This window comes from Apostichopus japonicus, chromosome 20 (genome assembly GCF_037975245.1).
Source record: "Apostichopus japonicus isolate 1M-3 chromosome 20, ASM3797524v1, whole genome shotgun sequence".
In the NCBI taxonomy this organism is placed as follows: domain Eukaryota; kingdom Metazoa; phylum Echinodermata; class Holothuroidea; order Aspidochirotida; family Stichopodidae; genus Apostichopus; species Apostichopus japonicus.
In genome coordinates, this window is record NC_092580.1 from 8,327,354 (window position 1) to 8,342,725 (window position 15,372).

At 35.6% G+C, this 15,372-nt stretch overlaps 1 protein-coding gene across 2 annotated transcripts in view; it reads right to left on the reverse strand.

Annotated features, from left to right (window-relative positions):
* LOC139961141 (uncharacterized) overlaps window positions 1–14,558 on the reverse strand; it is a 58,267-nt gene extending 43,709 nt beyond the window's left edge. Inside the window, exons 1-2 of one of the 2 annotated variants that reach the window (XM_071960062.1) lie at window positions 14,400–14,558; window positions 8,119–8,280 (exon numbers count right to left, since the gene is read on the reverse strand). In XM_071960062.1, coding sequence (XP_071816163.1) covers window positions 8,119–8,280 — 162 coding nt within the window. In that variant the 5' untranslated portion in view covers window positions 14,400–14,558. Of the gene's footprint in view, window positions 1–8,118; window positions 8,281–12,803; window positions 13,218–14,399 lie in introns of those variants that run through there. The other variant, XM_071960061.1, reaches the window with a different exon arrangement.
* Between the last annotated feature and the right edge of the window lie 814 nt (window positions 14,559–15,372).

Here is a 15,372-nt window from a genome sequence, read left to right on the forward strand (position 1 = left end):
AGTAAACCTAAATCTTAGAAAAACTTGACTACTTTACTCTTGATTTCTAACAAATAAATGTCAGTTTAACAACAGAATCATTTCCATGAAGGGCTGTTCATTATAAGACTGTCATTAAAATATGTCACATGAACTTCCTGCCATGTATACGGTTGACATCCACCAGGAAACAAAGGAAACATTCACTAAAAAATACCCTAGTAATTAGATCATCATCTAATGTTCACATACTAGTAACCATAACAAGCTATCTTGGTCAAAGGAAACATTCACTAATAAATACCCTAGTAATTAGATCATCATCTAATGTTCACGTACTATTAACAATAACAAGCTATGGTCAAAGAACACATTCACTAATACATACCCTAGTAATTAGATCATCATCTAATGTTCACATACTAGTAACAAATAAGAAGCTATCTTAGTCAAAGAACACATTCACTAATACATACCCTAGTAATTAGATCATCATCTAATGTTCACATACTAGTAACAATAACAAGCTATGGTCAAAGAACACACTCACTAATAAATACTAATGAACACTAATAAATAGTGTAACGAAGTAAATATAAGGGTATATGTGAGTTATTGAGTAGAGTATAAGTGGGTTATTGAGAATAGTATTTGATTTATTGAGCAGAGTATAAAGTGAGTTATTGAGCAGAGTATAAAGTGAGATATTGTGCAGAGTATAAGTGAGTTATTGAGCAGAGTATAAAGTTAGTTATTGAGCAGAGCATAAGTGAGTTATTGAGCAGAGTATAAAGTGAGTTATTGAGCAGCTCGAGCATTTAAATGATTTATTGTGCAGAGTATAAGTTAGTTATTGAGCAGAGTATAAAGTTAGTTATTGAGCAGAGCATAAGTGAGTTATTGAGCAGAGTATAAAGTGAGTTATTGAGCAGAGCATTTAAGTGATTTATTGTGCAGAGTATAAGTGAGATATTGAGGAGAGTATAAAGTTAGTTATTGTGCAGAGTATACGTGATTTATTGAGCAGAGTATAAGTGAGATATTAAGCAGAGTATAAGTGAGTTATTGTGCAGAGTATAAGTGAGATATTGAGCAGAGTGTAAGTGATTTCTTGTATTAGTGAGTTATAGAGCAGAGAATAAGTCAACTGGTATGTAATACACTGGAGGAGCTCTCGATCTCAGCCAACTTTGGCTATATCAAGACAAGCAAAGCTAAGAGGTTGGGCAGTTTGTCAGCTTTTGCTGCATAAAGCTCTGGAATCACCTTATAACTTTCTTAGGTTTAGTTTATGTGCCAATATTGATTTGCACTTCCGTCACATATTTCGATGGAGGTATCACCAGTGCAATTTTCAAATGAATGAGGACAATTGGAATTCCGGTGCAGGGTAATTCATGAGGAGAGTGTAGGCCGTACAGTCAATTCTAAACAGGAAGAACTCACTTGGATGGTACTCAGTATACAGTACATACAGTATGCAATACATAGTACAGTATATGGACTGTTCTACATGCTCAGCTTTGTATGTTAACTGATACGATGCAAAACTATACCCGCAGTTATTACAAACATTTCCATTTCCATGTTCAAGCTTCAATTTTCATTATGAATTAAAAAATTAAAATCATTGTCTCTAATTGTGCCATATCATGTCATAGGCAAAAGAAATATGGAACAATAACAATGCCATGTAATACTTGTTATATAACATGACCATTGATTATAATTTGTCAGTTTCTGTGAAGGGTAATAACTAGTCTCTCTGGGGGAAGCTAACATCTCTAAACTGTAGCTAATACTCAACCAAGATGAAGTGCCAGCTGATTGCACCATCAGCATCTCAAACAACCCAATGTTGCAGTCATGTCTGTATAGCAAATTGGTCTAGTGACGTGAATGAGATTGGCTTATTGTTTGATCTGAGTTTCGCTATGAAACATAAGCAGCTGCATTTACAATCCATCCCTTATTCTTTCCTTAAATATTCCAACCACCCCAATATTATGAATCCGTTTGCACCAGACAGGAAAATTAATTTTGCTAGATTTGGCTCAATGATGCACTTCCTGTTTCCATAAGTTACAACACAAGACAATCTACATCAATTCGTGGACTGGGCAGTTGAGGTTAACATCTGGAATTTTAAAAAAATCACAAAAAGCCACAGAAAGTGCAGTCAACAATTTATTTTTACGTAGACCTGGCGTAATGGCAGCTAACCTACAGCGGCCTCCCCTCCCCTCCCCCCCTATTTCTTCCACCATCCCTAGCCAACCCCAGTCTCACTGGCAGTATTATTCCTGATTCCATTGTTTCATCAGTGTATATTTTAATTTCAACACATATATGCTTGCTCTGTCTAAGTTTCTAAATATAAATTCACCTTCTTCTTCATGCTGAAGGAATCAGTAAATAGGAGGGCAGCAAGCATAATCAATAGATATGAATTATTTGTTAAAATTTAACATTCAATCATCCTACCTCTATGCATGTAGCAGTGCTTCCTTCCATTTGACATCATGATATAAGTATCTTACTGCCCTCTATGGTAGCAATGCTTCCTTCCATCTTAGGTTAGGTTTAGTTACATAGAGCTATAAGCCACTCAATGCACATATGACCAAATTGGAGGTCTGTTAAAATACTCTATGGCACTAACTTCACATATGTTCTTCACAAGTGGGATACTATAACCACTGGTCCAGGAACACTGGTCCCTGGGGGATTGTGATCCCCAATGGGATAATAATCACTGGTGGGACATTCCAGTCAGTGGTAGAGTATTGTGGTTACTGGTGTGTATATTTAAGGTAACAGGTAGGACACTTCTTCACTGGTGAGATACTATAGTCACTCAGGACGCTGTGCTTACTGGTGGGACAGTGTGACCAGAGGTGGAACACTTTGGTCACTGGTGGGACAATGTGATAACTGGTGGAACACTAGAGTCACTGATGGGACATTGTATTCACTGGTGGGACAGTATGATCCCCCATGGAACATTATGGTCACATGTGGGACACTGTGACTGCTGATGGAACATTATGGCCACTGTTGGTATGCTGCAGTCACTAATTACATTATTATAGAACATCAAAGTCACAGGTGGGACACTGTGCTCAGTAGTGGGATCTTATGATTACTAGTGGGACACTGTGACCACTAGTGGGATGCTATGCTCCTACAATTTACAGTATTCAATAGTTATGTTTTCTATTTCATAACTTGCTTTGTCAGTTTCTATTTAAAGAGGCTGAGACAAAGTTACACATTTTCAATATTATTGGATAAAATGTTGAATACAATTGTAACCTTTGGAATTGAATTTATTGCATATAGATTTGTCAAACATATCAGCTTCTCAAATGCAGTCAGAACTTAATCAGAGGCTGTTGAAAAGATATTGTTTGTCCATAATATCAATACAAGGAGAACTGCTGGTCATGCTACTGCCCCCAAACAGTTTGTCCAGCCCTGCAGCAACAACAAAAAAGTTAAAGCTAGATGAAAATATTACATAGTTCATAACAAAGTTTAAGACTTGCTCTTATCTTGAAGACACTTTAATAGCATAAAAGCACAGTCAGACTCTCTACACAGAAGACTTGGTCAGACTTGAGTTATTGTTGTTGTCACATGCTTAATTCCATATGACTACTTGAAGTTTCAGTAAATTTAGATTTGTTTGAAAAAAACTCTTAATTATGTATAAAGTATATTCAGGTAGTTCATATGATGTTAATTTTTTTGCTTAAGTCTGAAAGTAATTGTAACTGTTTATCACCTTTGGAACACTTTTGCCCCCTTTTATTCCTTTTGACTACAATTTGCTATAATTTACATAAATCAGGAATATTAATATAAACATAAAACTAGAAAGGTCTCATGTTCATGATTGAAACAAGTATTTCTGTGTGCACAACATTCCAGTGAGATGATATTTAATATATTGCAAAGTGCCTTAGTAAAAGTAGCTAGTTGTGTGTACAATTTATTAGACTCATACCTAAGTAAAGAGCACAACATCAGTTGACTGTTATTGTGTTACAGTTGATGTTTAACACTTCAAGAAAGTCGGTTAATATTTTAAAACAATATCAACAATTAGCCAAGCCAGCTAGGCTGGCATACATAATTACATTCATAGCAGACACACATATCGCTAACTTGTAATGTTCAGTCCTTGGGCAAAGTACCACTTAATTCACAGGTGAACAAGTGTTTAGGACTAAAATGATCACATTTGAAGTAATATCATTTTAATAATGATATCCTTTCAGTTGCAAGTATCAGTGAGCTTTAGATATTTCAACTTGGCTCTGCATTGTAATACTGTATGTGGGTCAGCAGCTGTGAGTGCCCAGTTAGCAGAGAGGAACTATTCATGAGATCATTGGTAAAGGTAAGCTTCCTAAACAAATCCAAAAGGAAATGACATACCTCATTAGGAGAGAAGAGTTCAGGTTGATGGTAATTAGGAGATGTTTAATTACCACAGTAATGAACCTCTCAGATTTCTCAGTATTTCACAGTAGGAGAAAGAGCTGTTCATTGCCCTGCCTTCCCATTCCATAACCACTCAAGTTGACTCAAGGCACGCATTGATTTTATAGGTACTTTAAACTTAAGTGGAATACTATGGGCAAATATGAGGGGGGGGGGGGAGGGTGGGTTGGAGTGAGGTCATTTAAGCATACAAAATTATATCATGATAATGAATTACATGTATGGCTTATAACCAGGGGCGGACTGGTTCTTAAAACCGGCCCTGGCATTTTTCACCTAGACCACCCATTATTCATTGATATGTTACTTATTAGTAATCGCCGTCCTGGGGGAGGGGTCTAAGGGGAGAGGGTGTCCCCCTCCCCATTGAGATTTTTTTGAAGTTAAGGAATGCCTAGATGCAAAATGGTGCTATATTTCTCAATTTTGTAGGTTACAATAATCCTTTAAAAAAGACCCAAAAAATAATTTCCAGTTAGCAACACTTGATTAAACTGAGGAAAGTTAAAAACGTAAAAATAATACGCAAAATTATATGTTTCAGACTGGATTTTAATTAGTTTTTCAAGCATTTTGTGACAACATGCTTGTAAAAATTGAAAAAAACTAAATAAAATGCACTAAAATATATGTTCAATAAAACAAGCCCATGTCATGTCTACGAGAGTAGGAGCCTACGCAGTTCGCTGCTTCTGGCAGCCACACCATCAATGATATTTTTAGTGTCAAGTTTGGCCAAGATCCTTTTTTCCACATACATTCGGAACATTGGTATGATTCGAAAGTACTTAAATCGTGTTGCTGCTGAACAAATCGTTCATTCATTTATCACTTCTCGTCTGGATAATGGAAATGCCTTACTCTTTGGTTTACCACAATCTCAGCTCTCCCGACTTCAACGTCTTCAGAATACTGCAGCTAGAGTTGTAACTTTGTCAAGAAAATCGTCTTATATAACACCTATACTACGAGATCTACACTGGCTACCTATTTCTTATAGGACTATCTACAAAATTCTACTCATTGTTTTTAAATCACTTAATAACATGGCTCCTATGTATGTTTCAGAATTACTCCAATTGTACTCTCCATCACGGAATCTTCGTTCAAGCAGCACGCTTAACCTCCAGGAACACAGGTCTAAACATTTGTGGGGTGACAGGTCTTTTAGGGTTGCCGCCCCACGCCTTTGGAACACTTTACCATATGAACTGAAGTCATGCACCAGTATTGCAGCTTTCAAGAAACACCTTAAAACTCACCTTATGCGTGAAGCTTTCCAGTAGTTCTATTTGACTTTTTTCCATGTTGCGCCTTGAGCACCCTGTAGGGTGGATATGTGCGCATTATAAATCTCTGTTATTATTATTATTATTACATCATAACGCCTCAAGATGTTCTTGTGTCATTGTACTTCTTCAAACGGTTTTTGAATCTCTTCAAGGCAGAGAAAGAACGTTCACATGCCACTTGTGACACATGTAGCGTTACCAGCAGCTTGTAAGCAAGCTCAATGCTCTTGTAAGCATCGGTGAAAAGGTTCAACTTGAGGAGCACCTTGTAGCAGCAGATATCGAGGACAGTCTTTACATGACTGATTCCCACAGTTAAAATATATATTTCTACACAGCCCGCACTGTGAAAATGGGCTGTAAATTTTACCAGGCTTCCCAGCCCACCGGCCCATCGGGCATTGCCCAAATGCCTGTGTGGCCATGCAGTCCTCCACTGCTTATAACTGAATCCCTCCGATCTACCTGGCAGAATTCCAATGAATGCATTCATTAAAACTGCCATTATAGTCTCAACAGTTGAGCCTTGCTGACATCCCAAACTAAATTAGAGCCTCTTCCATCAGAAAAGCGATGATTTATATTTCCCATCAAGGAGAAACAGATCTAACATATCCTCCCAATGTTCTATCCAGACTAAACAGTAGCTCATCCAGGTCAGGTGACAAGCTAAATCTTTCACCGGCCCTCCCACCAACAGTAATAAACTCTGCTTACATATACCTGACACACATCACCATCATCATTGCTGACAGATATATCTAACCACGTACACACCTTACCACACATCTTACCACTCATGCACACATATCTTACCACGCACAAACCTGAACATTACGTGTTATGAATGTTACCATGCATTTAAAGTGAATGTCTGGGCCCAATTAAAGTGCTATGTTTGGTAGTATAAAGACCAACACATAATCATCTATCAGCTGAACCTCTGTAGGCTAGTTACATGCTGCATGTAATGTCCATCTCAACATGAATGTCTTGATCAAGTAACATGTCACTGAGGAAACACATGCATCAACAGTTTCTAATACCAATGGGTACTTGGATTGACTTGCTTGATTAAATTATTTACCTTAAAATCTTGAAAGTGCTTAACTTAATAGTTTTTATCGATATCTACTTATTAGACTAATATGGGCCAATACTGATCTGAGACCATTATCCCTGTGTATTAATAAGAGGGATAGATGGGGAATCTAGGTGCTTTAACCAGGGAAGGTAAACACACAGTCTGGTGCTATTGATCAATAGCTGAAGTAAACAAAATCAGTTGGTACCCAAATAAGGGATGGAAAAGACAATCTTTAAGCTTGCGCTGTGTGACTACAACTAATGATAGCACATCCAACTAACAAACAATATGTTTGTGCTTGTGTCTTTGTCTATGTATATTAGTGGTGACCGATCCATAGGTCTATTTTCTGCTGATACTTTACTGCCATGATATTTTGAGAAATTAGAAATTTGGATGGTGAACTCAAAGGGGTACCAGATCAGTGCTGATATACTGATTCATGTTAACGTACAATTAAACTTCAATATTCATTTAGGTCATTAACAGACTCACATGTTAACAGTTAATTTCAGCTGTGCAGATTCAATTCAGGATGTAGTACTTCCTCCTTTTCAAATATATCTTGTTGCCAGAACAGAATAATTTCCTGTCCTTTACTTGTTGTTTAAGTCTTAAGTTTGGTTATTATCATGTTTGAGTACATATATATATACTACATAACTGATTTTACTATCTAGGTTGCAACTAGCATTTTGCATACAGTCAAAAATAGTTAACAGGAAGATACAAAGATATCCCAAGATGCATTGCTTTCAATGTATTAACTTGAGGGTCTATAAGATAATGTATCTAGCTTAGTTATCATGGTAAGAGGGAGAATCATGACATACCAACAAAGAATTAATGATATCTATCAGAATCATATAATTTATAGGCAGTCACATTTATTGAAGGTGAACATCTCCAATGCACTTATTATGTGCTATGAAGTCACTCCAAGATTGATGTATGTCGTCCAGTTACAGAGTTGTTGACAATTCATAATCATGGATGTTAAATATGAATCTAAGAGACTGACTTCGGTCAGCTTGCAGCTTTGATAAGCCAATGAGGCTTCTTTGCGAGTCCCTGCATGCAGGAGGATCTAAAATACGTACATACATACATACATACTCCCATGACCCACATGTACAGGCCTACACTAATACAGAACGAGGAAGTCAATCAGCAAGAGTAACTGTTGTATAAAAGACAAACAATTTTAGCAGAAGATATAGGAAAAGTACTCAAGTTTACTTTAATACAAACCTGTTTGTCTAGATTATCCAATTGGGCATTGAAGTTTTCTTCTGGTCCATCCAAAGGGTCAAATGATCCCTGTTTGTTGTTTCTGAGATCCTCTGGCCAGGAACAGGTCTCCATAACCAAGGGGGAGGAACTCCTGTGGTCCCCAGCTAATACACCTGACATCTTCAAGGAAATGGAAAGTTCAAGTCAAACAATTACAAATAGCATCAGCTCTAAATGTTCTTGTAGTATATCATCTTTTACTTAGTGTACTGTGACTTAGAATTATTAGATAAAATTTTTACATAATAGATAATTGGGGTATACATGAGGATAAGGGGCGCATGAATGAGCTAGGGTAGCAGGTGTGAACAACAGTAGCAGGGATAAATACACAGGGGTGGGTAGTTAATTAAAGGGATATATAGTGTAATATACTGTACCTCAACACAGTTGTAACATAGTTGGCATAATGACCAGGAATACATGGTTACCTCATTAATTGTGACACGATTATAATGTCTGTAATGCCATTGGGAGAAAACGTTGCTTCTCTGGGTAAGTATTTTGTAGATTATATCAGAGAGTTCAATTGCCATGCTAACTATACTCAAACATCTGTTGCCAATTTACATTCTTAAAATAAATTAACTTGAAAGTTAATTTCTTACTGACAGCAGAGTCATACATTATAGTCACTATGGCATCCATCAATTTGTTTTGGCCTCTTCGGGTAATATCTCGGTAGTCAACGACAAAATTCGAAAAAGGAAGTCTGCAGCATCCTGTTCAGTTTTATGCTTCCATTTTCCCATACATGCATTTTTGAGATATATACTGTACATTTTTATGTTCTGTACCAAATGTGAACGAAGTGTTATATCATAAAATAAGCATCCATTTTTCTTAAACACTTGAAATATGGTCTAAAAAAGACATTCAAATAGGATTTTGTAATAACCCCGCCTCCTATCTTCCCTGTTGTAAAGTTTGAACCCAATCCAATCCAAGGTCAAAAAAGCAGTGAAAAATAGAACATTAGTTTGACCTTTTTCTCATATATGACATTGCACCTTTTGCCATTCAAATTTCACTCCTGCTACAATTAAATTTTGACAACTTCAGCTATTGATATCTTGAAATAGACATGGAGGAATTGAATGAAATTTTAACCAGATTGCTATCATTCAAATACATTCACTTCTAATGTATTCTTGCAACGCATAAAATTATGTATATTGACTAGTTAGTCTGTTAACTTTGAACTGTCAGCCCACATTCGTTGCATACTTTTCTGACAAATATCTAATATTTCCAGAATATACATTATTGCTATAATAGCACAAATTAATTTTCACAAACATTTGTGCATCACAAATTATGTATTATGATATGCATATTCAGTAGAAAGACAAGTATCTCACCCAGCTTCATACGTTTTCGGCAAGCTTAGAAGCAATTAGACATGTATGTTATTACATGGCACTAACCACCTGGAAATCACATGTCATTCACAACGTCTTGTCGATACAAGTCAAGCATATAGCTGTTACCCGTACCCCGACATGACTAATTTACCAATTTTGGCAGAGATATAAATCCAACTGCTTTACGTATCGTGTATGAGCCCAGGCACGTCGAGGGTCCCAAGGCAACTTGACGAAACAGGGACATGAAACAGGGACATGATATGATAGGAGGCATGAAGCCAGAACTTTGTACTGTTGTGTAGGGGCCTAGTCCTACTGTAGCTAGGCCTAATTAAGCCTAAACGTAAGGACCTAACTTGCAGAAGTAGTGGAATCGTCAAAGGCAGCTTTTTTAATTTTGCTCAGTTCATTTCAAGATCCCCAACCCATGTAGACCTACATTTCAGATTAAATTTTGGATCCAGTAAATTAAGTGGCCAGCTAGTCCAGCACACTATACTGTATATGGTGTGCCTGACAACAGTTAGTGCAGTAACACGCATGCGCTGGTATATGAGAATGTAAACGTGCTGTTTCTATAGGTTAGGCCTTCCTGTTTGTATACATGTCCATTCGGAGAGTGCCGGCTTGCAAACGTCATGCAAACATACGTATCTATTTTGTATCTGCATCAGGTAGAAATTGTTTCTAACTGTTATTCAAATCTTGATACTTATTATTGGTACTGTACAATATAGATCTATGATTCAATGCTTTGATACTTATTATTGGTACTGTACAATATCTATTATTCAATGCTTCGATACTTATTATTGGGACTGTACAATATCAATTATTCAATGCTTTGATACTTATTATTGGTACTGTACAATATCTATTATTCAATGCTTTGATACAAATTATTGGTACTGTACAATATCTATTATTCAATGATTTGATACTTATTATTGGTACTGTACAATATCTATTATTCAATGCTTTGATACTTATTATTGGTACTGTACAATATATATTATTCAATGCTTTGACACTTATAATTGATACTTTACAATATCAATTATTCAATGCTTTGATACTTACTATTGGTCTGTACTATATCTATTATTCAATGCTTTGATACTAATTATTGGTACTGTACAATATCTATTCAATGATTCAATACTTATTATTGGTACTGTACAATATCTATTATTCAATGATTCGATACTTATTATTGGTACTGTACAATATACATTATTCAATGCTTTGATACTTATTATTGGTACTGTACAATATATATTATTCAATGCTTTGACACTTATAATTGATACTTTACAATATCAATTATTCAATGATTTGATACTTATTATTGGTACTGTACAATATCTATTATTCAATGCTTTGATACTTATTATTGGTACTGTACAATATATTATTCAATGCTTTGACACTTATAATTGATACTTTACAATATCAATTATTCAATGATTCGATACGTATTATTGGTACTGTACAATATCTATTATTCAATGATTCGATACTTATTATTGGTACTGTACAATATATATTATTCAATGCTTTGATACTTGTAATTGTTACTTTACAATATCTATTATTCAATGCTTTGATACTTACTATTGGTCTGTACTATATCTATTATTCAATGCTTTGATACTAATTATTGGTACTGTACAATATCTATTATTCAATGATTCAATACTTATTATTGGTACTGTACAATATCTATTATTCAATGATTCGATACTTATTATTGGTACTGTACAATATTTATTATTCAATGCTTTGATACTTACTGCTGGTACTGTACAATATCAATTATTCAATGCTTTGATACTTACTATTGGTACTGTACAATATCTATTATTCAATGCTTTGATACTTATTATTGGTACTGTACAATATTTATTTTTCAATGCTTTGACACTGACTATTGGTATTTTATGATATCTATTATTCAAAGCTTTGATAATTACTATTGGTACTATATTTGTATATGTGACCCAGACTAAGGCAAGGTCTCTTCACCTTATAATGTCAGCAGTATTATAACAATACCTCAGCACTATCATCATTTTATCTGAAGTAACAATTAATATTGGATAATACAATTTGTACTTACAATTGTAGCTGTTTACATTTTTGTATTATCATTATGGCTCACCATTAAAGGAGGATGAATAAGAAGAATCTAGTATGTTGATGTTAATCCTATGAGTCCTTACTGTACATCAATACTGTAAACATTCTAGCCAGATTTCATTAGGGATCTCATACTTTATCCATGTAATTAATGCAGTACCCAGTTACAGCATTACAAGACTTGTTCATCATTAGAGTTCAATGCATAATTATCAATGGCCTTGTGAAGCAATTTCCTTCAAATCTTAATCAACCGTACATGTTGCTAATTTTATTATGTCATATTGTGTACATAACACACACTGATACTGACCTGTACAGGTACAGTACCTCATGCTGTAATGTATGTATGAGCATCCTTCAATTTCAGCAATACTCTTTCAAGTATTAAACTGGGGAAATCCCCTTCAGTCTAAACAATTATAAGCAAATGACTATCAGAAAGGATGTCAAAATTTGTATTCTTTTAGTACTGCGCACAGATTAAATGGTACAGATCCCTTATATGATGGAGAAACCTATATAGCTTATCTGCCCAGATGCAAAGCGATCCGTTCCCACGGTCCCAGCGTAAATACATCAACACCAAACATACTGTAAGATTGTTGCATTATTATGGACTACTATTTCACATCAATAATCCTCTAGTAGGTTATCTTGTGGCAAGGGCACACTAGACATACTTAGGCCTACAGTTAACAATGGCAATATTACAGAATATGAGTTTCATCCATCAATATACTACATATACTCCACTGTTCAATACCATGCATACAGGAATGATCCTAGTATTATAGTTCTACACGAATTGATCATGTAACTCATTATGAATCAATATCACAAACTTCAAACTGTAATGATCTGGAGTTTATACTTTTCCCTGCATTACCATATGTACCACAACCCACCTATACTTCTTGATGTTACACCAAACACAATCGAACGATTCTCATTTTATACAAGTTTGGCTTTGTAAATCAATTCCATGATCCAGTGCTCCTGATATTATAATTTTCATACTTTGTTTGCAGCTGATATCGTATCCCACAGATTGCAAATAATGTCTGCATTGTTATTTGCAGTATATTTTGGGAAAGTTGTTACTTAAGAATTAAACTAGAAAACAAAATAACTTACATTATCTTGTGCAACTTCTGACACCATTTCCACATGAAGAGCTGATTAAACTTAGGCAGCCACACGTAAACTCACAATATTCAGGAATGTCAATAACAAATTGTTTTATCCTCACATCATCGTAAATATGGCAGCTGACCTACCACATGCAAAGTTACTGTGTTTGTATATATCAACTTGATCAGTTAGCAAACACATACAAAGTCCATTACCAAGGTATTGATAAAACTAAATTTCTTCTTGTCCATGGAGTAGTGATACAAGGCATGCTAACAACTTCCTCAGAAAGTATGCCAATGAAAACAAAACATTCCTCAATACTTTATATAGAAGCATATACAACTACCTTCTTATCTTTGATATGTGGCAAAGTAAACTAGGAAACTATAATCTCCAAACATGTTAAATTTGATATAGCAACAGAGTCCAGAATTGATCTTTGCACTGCATGAGGTTGGTTCATTTGTCAACGTCATATTTTAAATAGGTGTGAGTCACTAATTCTGACTCGTGGGTAAATTAAAGCATCCTCCCCAAATTTCCTGCAAAAGGCAAATGGTAATCGTAACTGATCATATTCAACAAGAGTTCATGTAAGTGCAGGCACTGGTTCTATAAAGATACATTGAACCACTAGACCTTTAAGCCTGCTGTTTCTGTGATTCCATGTATCAGGTAGAAATTAGTGGCCATTAACATTGCAACTTTACGCTAAAAGACACATCGGCCATGTGACACCCACACATGGACCTTCACAGTGTTATTTACCAGATATTGCAACTAAACAAATAGCCAACTAAGTTAAATTTCAGTGCAATTTTTCACTAAGTCTTAATTAGACACCCAGTACACTTTGATCATCGAGATAATAAGAAACTGATACTTGATAGAGACAGTTGAGAAAGTTCCTGATACAATGTTAATATCCAGCTGACATCATACATCTCCCCCCAACATTCCCTCTACCCACGAACCTTCAGTCCTGATCATCAAGATAGCATGAAACTGATACAGACATTTGAGAAAATTCCGGATATGTTTATATCCAGTTGACATCATACATCTCCCACCCCCCCCCCCCCCCATGCACCTTCCTCCACTTCCCCTGCCCACACAGCTACTTTAAGAGAAATAACCAAAATGCACTTCTTTCAATTTGGAGTCATTGCGATTTGCGAAGGGGTTTCTTGTCCAATAGATGATAAGATAATACCTCGAAACTCCCTCAATCAACTTGCATGACAGACAACAGAACAAGTTAGTTATAAATAATATAACATTGTGTGTAAACATTTTCAAAACTTTCAGAAAAATTGTATGTCTCTGTGTAACACCTACCAATTGGATTTACCTTTGAGAGCTAAGTTAGTATAATAGTATTATACAAATTAACCACAACCACTAGTTGACAGTACATTGGTCTAACTTGAGAAGAAAGTATGCGTGTAGGACCTAACGTTAGGCCTTGATAATAAAATTTAATGCGTTCACTTTGGCCTTAGGGCTACACTGTACTTCAAATTAGCGAGGCCTAACCTAAGTTCACTTTCTAACAGAAATTTGAAATGAGAGAAAGCGTTATTATTCATATCTTACATTTTAATGTCCTGCTATCACTGTACAATAAGACTCATAATGTTACAACTTTATTTCAGTAATTGCTAAGTAAGATTCTGCACAGGATATTTCTTGTTGTTGCATGTTGTCAGTTGCCAACGTTGGTCGTGTTTCACGTCGTTCTTTGATCCTGCGTTGCAGCGCGGGTATTTATCACAGCAGACCGCAGCACCGAAGAACGGAGCCCTTACGTAATAAAGGAACAAGGGAAAATCCCGTAATTTATTTTACAAATTTCTATACGGCGGCCCAAAGAGTACAACAGGAAAGTAATTTCATCTCGAAGTTTCAGACTTATTATTTATATTATTTATATATATTTATATATATATATATATATATATATATATATATATATATATATATTTAAGAATTTTTTGTTTGCTTTGAGATTTTGACCATCCGATGAAAAACCAGGTACAGCAAACTTTCTGCAGGCTTTTTTTGGCTGCAGTGTGGGTTTTTGGATGGAAACAGCTTTACAAAACTAAAAGACCAACTTTCGCCCCAAAATGTCACTAACAAGGTTAAATTTCTTCTGAAATACATTTGATAATATCATGATCCTTCATTACTTCTTCTTTAAACTAAATAGGAAGTACACCAATTAGCAAATGGTCAATTATATTCTACGTGACCTTACATAACAACGTTGCAGTCTTTGAGCAGATCATAGAGCTGTTCACCCATAGATGACCGGAATCCTAATTCTTGACAGGATGTATAAATTGAAGGGGAAAATAATGCAGCATAGGATGGCTTGAAGTGCTTTAAAAGGCTATGTTCAATGAGGTCACCAATGCGATTGCAAGATACAGTGACTATTAGGTTGTATGTGTGTCAAACTGGGTGGTTAGTCCTATTTGGGGACCAGCATCCTTTTCCACTTTCATCCCTCCACACACTATCACCATCACACAATGCACCACCCTACCCCTCCTCTGGCTTCTAT